Source organism: Triticum aestivum, chromosome 4D (genome assembly GCF_018294505.1).
Source record: "Triticum aestivum cultivar Chinese Spring chromosome 4D, IWGSC CS RefSeq v2.1, whole genome shotgun sequence".
NCBI classification, from domain to species: domain Eukaryota; kingdom Viridiplantae; phylum Streptophyta; class Magnoliopsida; order Poales; family Poaceae; genus Triticum; species Triticum aestivum.
Window position 1 is genome coordinate 349,633,455 of NC_057805.1, and position 9,522 is coordinate 349,642,976.

The window sequence follows — 9,522 nt, forward strand, 5'->3', positions numbered from 1 at the left end:
TTTGATCCAGAACCTGCTCAAATCTCTCTACCCTACTACCTTTGGCAATATACGCAGGCACGAGTACATACATCTAGTTACTGTTTTTTTTTTTTTACATCTAGTTACTGTTTGCTTTGCTCCGTGTGAAGCGTGAATTGTACTCTACTACGTACATGATACTGCACAGGAGTACCAGCAAGTGTACTACAACTTCAATACACACCCACATAACAGTACAGCACACATACAACCACGGACGAAGGTCATCTGATCTACTAGGAGTAGGAGGGAGGGAGAGTGAGTGAGCACAACTGCACAAAGACAATCCCTGGGACTGGCTGGAATCAATCAGCCTCCAAGACAAGGGGGCCACCACCCCCAACCCCATTCTGTTTTCTTGGATTCCTCCCGGCCCTGCCACTGCCACTGCCCCTGCCATCGCCTTGCCCATAATTTTTGTTCAAACTCCTGACACTGCCCCCCTTCTCCCCCGTCCTCTATTAACTCACTCCCCCTTCTCCCCCCTCCTTGCGACCGTCGGAGCAAGCCAAGCCATTGCTTGACCAGCTTGTTGAATTTACCCCCCAATGTGCCCTAGAGCGCACGGCGGCGCTGCGATGGTGAGAGCGAGAGCGAGCAGTGCTGCTAGCGCGCACTCGTTTGCGGAGGAGGAGTACATCGACCTGGATCTCAGCTCCTGCGGGGAGTACCAGTTCCGGGTGTGCCGGAGCAAACCCGCGGCGCCCTGCCCGTGCCCGGACGAGCTGGTCCGGCGGGCCAGGCAGCACAAGGTGGCGCCGAGGCCGGGGGGCAAGCTGCTTGACGCGGACGCCGGCGCCGCAGGCGGCTGCGGCAGAAGGGGCACCGCCACGGTCGCGCCATTGCAGCACTCCTCGCATGCTCCACCGCACGCGGGCCGGCGCAGGAAGCCCGGCAAGGCCATGCAGGCGAGGCTGCAGGCGTCGCGGGCCTTCCTCCGGTCCCTGTTCGCCAGGACCTGGTGCTCCGACGAACGGTGCCGCGGCGTTCGGTCCGGGAGCAGGGCCACGCATGACAGGGACAAGGGCGTCGGCGTCAGCGGCAAGTCGGCGTTTGGGCAAATCAACAAGAGCTACGTGAGCGGCAGCGCGGCCCCGACGACGCTGAGGAGCAGCATTGAGCGGGAGAAGCTGATGGAAGAGGAGGAGCACGTCCGGCAACGCAAGTCCTTCTCCGGCGTGATCAAGTGGCGACCGACGACAGCGGCGTCGTCGGCGCGGAGGAACTCGTGCGGGAGCGCCCCGGCCCTGAAGAGGAGCAGCAGCTGCCGGTCGGAGTCGGAGGGGCTGATCCAGGGCGCCATCGCCTACTGCAAGCGGTCGCAGCAGCAGCGCGTGCTCCTCGCCAGGAAGAGCGTCAGCGACGCCGCCCTCTGCTCCTTCCGTGCCCCTTCCTAGTCCTCCTCCTGTAGCCCAATTCCTTCCCGTCAGAGCTGTGTAGTACGTGTGCATGAAAAATGACTGATCATAATATGATAATAATGTCAAGTGTCGCTTTCATTCTACGTATTGCATTATCGGCGTCAACTATGTATGTTTCCTCTTCTTCGCGTGTCTATCCGTCTCAAAATAATTGTCTCAACTTTATACAAAGCAGCATAAAATTGAGACAGTTATTTTGAAATGGGGGAGTATTTGTTTCATAGAAACAAAAAACACCAATCCGAGACAAAGACGGCGGCCAGCCCGTTTGGTCGGCCAAATTATGACCGCCCAGAATTGTTTTCTGGTCAAGTGCCGGTCGCTCATTTTTTTTTTGAGGGGCCGGTCGCTCATTTAGTGGTGATTAAGGAGGCTGCCATCCACCCCTGAACCCAGCAGAGCGCGCTGCCCACCAACACCGGCAACACGCCCTCAAATCCAAAAAAAAACCCGGGAACACGAGCTGTATTGCGATATGTGGTGCTGATCTGTACGTCGATATGTGCTGCTGATCTGCTGTGACTCCAAAACAAAACCTCCCGGTTTCCTTAAAAAAAATGGATCGATGTGTTGGAGTATCTCGCCGCGGATGATGCGGCCGGGGTGGGCTGATTGACGGCATGATGGGCGCGCGGGCGATCGGAGGAGGGAAAAGCCCGGGATTCGATAGGCCGGCGAGAGCGAGCCAAGGTCGGCATCATTAAAGGCCAAAAGGGGGCGCGCGAGGTGAGACGAGTGTGAGTGAAGGTGCGCAACCACCCGCACTCGTGAGCCTCCTGCTGTGTCGTGGGGGTGGGGGTGGCCGGGTGGGGGCGCGCACAGGACACGACTCGACCGCCGGTTTTGGTCTTACCTTACCGGCAGGGAAATCTGGTTGGTACCAGCAGCAGGCAGGCAGGCAGTACCACTCCTACGAGCTGCTGGTCTTCATTCTTGCTTTGACCTCCTCCCCTGATGCGATGCCATGCCATGCGATGCGACGACACCAACGGTTTGGTGGTGTCTTCCTCCCCTGCTCCGTTGCATTTCCCATCTAGTATTAATTATTTTGTAGTACCAATTTTCAAACGTAGGCGTGCGAGTGAGTGTTAGGGCGCTGTCTAGCGCACCACGATTATGCCAAGCAAGGCTCGACACGTCCGGTCTCTCGAGCAATCAACTAAAGAAAGAAATTAGAGTCCATGGTTATCTCTCCCACCCTCCACCCTATCCTATCCTACAACCTAGGCCGATGTTGCAGCCAGGAGCACGTGGTAGAACAAGAATCGCCAAAGGCAATGCTATTGCTAGCTTTGGAGGCGAGGCCGGGAAAGCTTCTTTTACGTCGGCAACTTGGCGGGCTCTCCTCCCCGCCCCGCTGTTTTCTCCAGGCACTCGGAGCGCGGCCGCAAAAGAGAGCGAAATTCAAAAGGCCTTTGCTTAGCTTAGGGCGCCACGTCCACGTGATGAGGATACGAGATGAGCTCGGCTCGGTGGAAAAACAGTAGCGGCTGGCTATCATGGCAACTTTTGGTTTTGTGATAGAGATGAGACGACACGGCCCCTAGGCCCGACCCTGGTTGCGAGCGTAGCGTGTGGTGTTTGCGTGTGTGCATGCATGCATGCATGCACGCATGGGTATGCACGTCAACACCTTTCACTGTTTTCCACAGCCTGTGCTGAAACAAAGGCGATGGCAACTGGACGACGGCGTAAAATTACAAGATTTTACTCCCGGCGCAGAGAGAGGGCAAATTTGACAATTTTAACCTGGAAACGAAATAAATTCACAGACTGAACTGGGTGCGAAACTATTTCACACCCCTAACCCTTTTGTGTAGCGCCCGCCACGCCGGCGACACACCCTACGGTGCAGCGCCTAGCTCCGGGGCGTTGCACCTCTGTCCACCGTGGCAGCCCATGGGGCCGCACCCAGCAGTGCAACGCCTCCGAGCTAGGCGCCGCACGTGTAATGTGCAGCGCCTAGCCGCTAGGCGCTGCACTGTGACTTATCCAGCCACTTGGCTGGGCCCCCCTCCCCCCCCACCACACACTCTCTCACTCTCTCCCCGAGCTTTGCCCCCTCTCCCACTCCCCCCCCCCCCTCTCAAATCTTCTTCCAAATCTTGCAAATTTGAAGAATTTGTCCGTGGATTTCGAAGTCAAACCCTCCCTCAAGGTAATAATCTCCGATCCCCTTTTTTTGATCGAAATAAAGTTCTCCCATTGCTCATTTGTTGGTAGTTTGGGGAAACCCTAGTTTTGTTTGGATCTAGAGATTTGCATGGAGATGTGAGATGTTTGTTTGCCAATTTCTATGATTAGGATTTGTTAGTATGCTAGGGTTATTCTTATGGGTGTTCTTATGTTGGTGCTAGGGTTAGGTTTAGGGCTAGGGTTATGGTTAGGGTTATGGTTATGGTTAGGGTTATGGTTAGGGTTAGGGTTGTTGTTTCATATATATATTAGGGTTTGTATTCGGTGTTAATCCATGGATTAGTACTCATGGAAGCAATGTTACCTTGTGTTCATTGCTTATAGGGATGGGAAGAACATGTGTGTTTGTTCATCATGGGGACAAAGACGCCTTTTTGAAAGGCAATAAAGAACCGGACCCGGATGAGTTTGACATGGTGTTTGGTAGTAGTCCTAGCTATGCGGAGCTCTTGCAACAAGTTAGGAAAGATTTGAATTGGATGGACCCTAGTGATATCATTGAGTTGGAGGGAAGGCATAATGTTGGTTTTGGAATGCACATCCGTTGGAAGACAATGCGTGTAAACTCGGAGCAACGTTGGGTTGCATACAAGGAGACGGTGGCCGAATCACTAGACAAGGCTCTTGCGTTATTTGCAACGAAGAAGGTTGATTCAAGTTTGCATTTGGAATTGAACCGGAACCCCTCCCCTTTGGTTGCTAGTAGCCCCTCATCCTTGAAGCGAGATGAAATTGTTGAACCTCTTTTGACCCAAGAAGTGAGGCCAACATTGAGCCCTTATAGAAACAACCAAGATGAATCTTTGCAAGAGGACAATGATGAGTATGCGGATGATGACAATGAAGTTGATCTCCATGACAACAATGTGGGTGATCTCGACAAATATCATTTGCAAGAGACAATGGACCATTCCATCCCTTTTTCCCGTGCATATGCATCGGACTCGGATGACGATGGTCCCGATGAACAAGTTGATGCGGAGGGGTTCACGGTGAAGGAGGCCGAAGCTTTCGAGAAGGTATTTAGTCGGGATCATCGGACTACATTGTTCAAGGATGTTAGTCTCGCGGATGAAGCCGTGGTAGATGGTGGCCAATGTGTACCTCTTGGGGTTAGGCCAAGCTCTCACCGTGATTTGGTAGACGACAAGAACCGGATTGCTAAAGGTTCTAAGTTTGACAGCTTGTTGGATTTGAAGATGTGGCTCGACAACTACTCGGTTACGCATTATCGTCCACACAAGGTGGTGCACTCGGACGTCAATGTGCGCTACACGGTTGCATGTGCATGTGAAGATGAAAAGGAGGTCCAACTTGGACTTACAAGAGGCCGTGGTGGTGGTAGAGGTCATGGAAAGGAGGTCCAACAAGGAGTGGCAAGACGCCGTGGCGGTTGTCCGTGGATTGTGCGTGCAAGACCATGGAAAGGAGGTCCTACTTGGCATGTAGTGAGTTGTGTGCCAACTCACATGTGCCAAGGCAAAAGGGTGGATGGCAAGATTGTGTCCGAAGACCACAAACAACTCACGTCCGAGTTCATCGCTTACAGACTCTCCAACTCAATATCCACACTTCCAACAATGAGCGTCCAACATGTCATTGACCTTGTGAAAGCCATCTTTCATTACAAGGTGAAATACGGCAAGGCATGGAAGGCAAAGCAAGCCGCATTTAAGATGTTGTATGGTACATGGGAGGAAGCATACAACCGAATCCCTAGGTTGTTGTTAGCCATGGCCGCGACAAACCCGGGCATGGTTCATGTGGTCGAGCCTCATGGGCACCAAACAACGGTTCATGAAGGAAGGAAAGTCAGAGTATTTGGCCGTGCTTTTTGGGCGTTCGAGCAATGTGTGAGGGCTTTCGAACATTGTAGGCCGGTCATCGCAATTGATGGCACGTTCTTGACCGGACAATACAAGGGCACCTTGTTGGTTGCGATAGCAAGTGATGCCAATAACCGGGTGTTGCCATTGGCATTTGCTTTGGTTGAGGTGGAAAACAATGACAACTGGGAGTGGTTTCTGCATCTTTTGAGAACGAAGGTGTTACCCGCTCAAAGGGAAATTTGTGTCATAGCGTACGACCGGTGTTGTTTGTCCCAATGATCATCGAGAAGCCAAACCATCCTAACAATTTCAACAAAGCATTCTTGTCAACACGATTATCTTTTCAATTCAAAAAAATAAAGTAGGCCTACTACATGCAAGATTCAAAGCATATGTATCCAAAGCATTTTTCTCAATACGAGTATAATTTTAGTACAAATAAACTAAACTAGGCCTACTTCATACAAATAACTTCTCCATAGAAATAACATGCCAATCTATGTATCCAAACTATATAAATAACATGTCAACCTATCTATCCAAACCACATTCTAATCTAACAAGGGTTCCCCAAATCTAATATATGCAAGATTCAAACAAAAGTTGCCCAAATCTAATACATGCAAGATTCAAACAAGGGTTCCCCAAATCTTCAAAATATAATATTTTCTATGGATAGAAAGAAGGGGATCGGAGGAGAGTACCTTCTACGATGGATTGGTGAAGAAATGCACGGACCAAATCGTCGGATCGGAAGGATTTGGGAGAGGGGATTGAGAGGGGGAGTGCAGATGGCCGCCGCCCTGTTTTTCTGTAACTGCCAATGGGGAGGGTGGGGGAGGAGAGGGCTGGCGCGTTTGCAGATAAGTCACAGTGCAGCGCCTAGCGGCTAGGCGCTGCACATTACACGCGTAGCGCCTAGCGGCTAGGCGCTGCACATTACACGTGCGGCGCCTAGCTCGGAGGCGTTGCACTGCTGGGTGCGGGCCCATGGGCTGCCACGGTGGACAGAGGTGCAACGCCCCGGAGCTAGGCGCTGCACCGTAGGGTGTGGCGCCGGCGTGGCGGGCGCTACACAAAAGGGTTAGGGGTGTGAAATAGTTTCGCACCCAGTTCATTCTGTGAATTTATTTCGTTTCCAGGTCAAAATTGTCAAATTTGCCCAGAGAGAGTGCTTACTTTTTTGCTCGACTTTTGTGTATACCGATGCGTAGGGCCACCGATGGAGAAGTGTGTCCGCAAGGGCGCTGCTAGAGACGGGAGGGGCATGCTTTACGTGTGTCCGCTCGAGACCGTTCTGGCAGACGAAAGAAGCCGTAGCAGCTGTGCGCCTGCAACGATGTTCTGCAAGGTCAACTCGTCCTCGGTGGCCCAAGAATTTTGTCTCTCTGCAGAATAGAGAATACGGTGTCTTCGGTACACTGTTCTCTTCATTTTTATTTACTACGAATGTTAGGGCATCTCCAACGGGGCGTGTTTGGCAGCCATACTCACTGGGCCTGGCTAGCTCAAGTCAGGCTGACATGAGCCTGGTTGAGCAAATGCAATCTCTAAACCAACATCTGCAACTTGTTTGGTTGCCCGCATTTAGTTCTCAGGCATTAGGGCTAGCTTAGCGCGCGGTGTTTGGTTGTCCACATTGTCTGAACTCACACATAAGCTCGCTGTTTGGTTGCATGCAACGCCTGTTGTCTGATAACCTCCTCGGTGTGGTGGTGATTACCAGCACACATCGGCGTCAGGAAGAATAGACACAACAAAACATAGTAGTACTAGTAGTTATAAATATTGTGCACACATAAACGGACAAGTTCAAACGTAAATCAGTTCGATATTAAACTAAAGCAACTGGAGCATACGAGGGGATGTCCTAGGCGTTTACGGTGAAGGCGTCGTCGTGCCTCCCGCACCTTGTCACTGCTTCAATGCCATCGTCATTGAAGACGATGACCTTCAGCATGTCAGGAGTCAGTAGCTTGAAGGTCATCATGAAGCCTATCTTGATCTGATGGATGGCAGCGAAGGTGGAGCAACCCTGATCAAGGGTGACCCTACCGTTCAACAGTCGGACAGTGACCCTCCAAAAGTAGCCGGTTTTCGTCTTCAGCTTGAACTCCTGCGGCACAGACGGGAAGTGCCTCGTGATGTCCAACGACATAGGTATGGCCTCAAGCGGGGGGGGGGCATGATCACCTTGCAGAAGGTGGTTGGCCCTCCCACCTCATGGTAGTGGTCGTAATTCCGGCGCTTGTCGGTGGGGGGCACCTCGAGCATGTCGTCGTCCGTGCCCGGGCTCTGGACGGGCGTCATCTCTGAGGGCGGCACCTCGTCCTTGCCCTTGTCCTGCTCCCTCGATGACACCACCTCCTTTCCCTTGTTCTCCGTGTCGAACTGCATTATGAAGAGGTTCAAAGGCTGGGTCAGCATATGCATTATGAACGTTGCAACATCACCATTAAAACATATGCTCGTGTGCCCCTTTATTAACCCACCTTGCTGGTCACCACTTACCCAGTATCTCACTCTTCCTCCAACCTAACGCCATGGACCCCAACCCCAACGCAACCCCTTCCCTTGGGGCATTGGATGGAGGGCTTTCTTCCTAGGGTGCTCGCTGGGTGACCGCACCAAGTTCGAGAACACCATGGAAGTGTGCTCAAACTTCAGCTGCATGGAAGAGCTGCACAAAGAGTCAGATGTTGTGGTGAAGAAGGCTACGTCGGAGGAGTTGAAGACACTGATTCCTGACCCAGCGAAGGGCGCTATGTCAGTCGACATACTTCGCTCGGCCATGAATCAGGCTGAATCCGACAATGCTGGATAGAGAGCAAGGTGGGCCAAGTACAGACAGTGCCGGCGTCCTCATGACCATCGTGCCCTCGTGTACTTCACCACAAATACTATGTGAAGGAAATATACCCTAGAGGCAATAATAAAGTTGTTATTTATATTTCCTTATATCATGATAAATGTTTATTATTCATGCAAAAATTGTATTAACCGAAAACTTAGTACATGTGTGAATACATAGACAAACAGAGTGTCCCTAGTATGCCTCTACTAGACTAGCTCGTTAATCAAAGATGGTTAAGTTTCCTAGCCATAGACATGTGTTGTCATTTGATGAACGGGATCACATCATTAGAGAATGATGTGATGGACAAGACCCATCTGTTAGCTTAGCACTATGATCGTTTAGTTTATTGCTATTGCTTTCTTCATGACTTATACATGTTCCTATGACTATGAGATTATGCAACTCCCGAATACCGGAGGAACACTTAGTGTGCTATCAAATGTCACAACGTAACCGGGTGATTATAAAGAGACTCTACAGGTGTCTCCGATGGTGTTTGTTGAGTTGGCATAGATCGAGATTAGGATTTGTCACTCCGATTGTCGGAGAGGTATCTCTGGGCCCTCTCGGTAATGCACATCACTATAAGCCTTGCAAGCAATCTGACTAATGAGTTAGTTGCGGGATGATGCACTACGAAACGAGTAAAGAGACTTACCGGTAATGAGATTGAACTAGGTATGATGATACCGACGATTGAATCTCGGGCAAGTAACATACCGATGACAAAGGGAACAACGTATGTTGTTGTGCGGTTTAACCGATAAAGATCTTCGTAGAATATGTAGGAACCAATATGAGCATCTAGGTTCAGCTGTTGGTTATTGACCGGAGAAGTGTCTCAGTCATGTCTACATAGTTCTCGAACCCGTAGGGTCCGCACGCTTAACGTTCGATGACAATTGGTATTATGAGTTTATGTGATTTGATGTACCGAAGGTTGTTCGGAGTCCCGGATGAGATCACAGACATGACGAGGAGTCTTGAAATGGTCGAGACATAAAGATTGATATATTGGACCATGTTGTTTAGACACCCGAAGTGTTCCGGAGAGTTTCGGCTAAAACCGAAGTGCCGGAGGGTTACCGGAACCCCCCCGGGAAGTTAATGGGCCACCATGGGCCTTAGAGGAGAGAGGGACGGCCAGGAGGTGGCGCCCCCCTAAGTCCTAATTGGACAAGGGGTGGGGGCGGCGCCC

At 51.2% G+C, this 9,522-nt stretch overlaps 1 protein-coding gene across 1 annotated transcript; it reads left to right on the forward strand.

Annotated features, from left to right (window-relative positions):
- The first annotated feature begins 268 nt into the window (after positions 1–268).
- On the forward strand, positions 269–1,520 carry LOC123100015 (probable membrane-associated kinase regulator 4). Its single transcript, XM_044522017.1, has one exon. The coding sequence runs from the start codon at positions 570–572 to the stop codon at positions 1,416–1,418; it is 849 nt and encodes a 282-aa protein (XP_044377952.1). The 5' UTR covers positions 269–569; the 3' UTR covers positions 1,419–1,520.
- The last annotated feature ends 8,002 nt before the right edge of the window (positions 1,521–9,522 follow it).

What these genes read in the sequence shown, in the direction of transcription:
- LOC123100015 (XM_044522017.1), top strand. Translation starts at nt 570, where the DNA reads ATGTGCCCTAGAGCGCACGGCGGCGCTGCGATGGTGAGAGCGAGAGCG.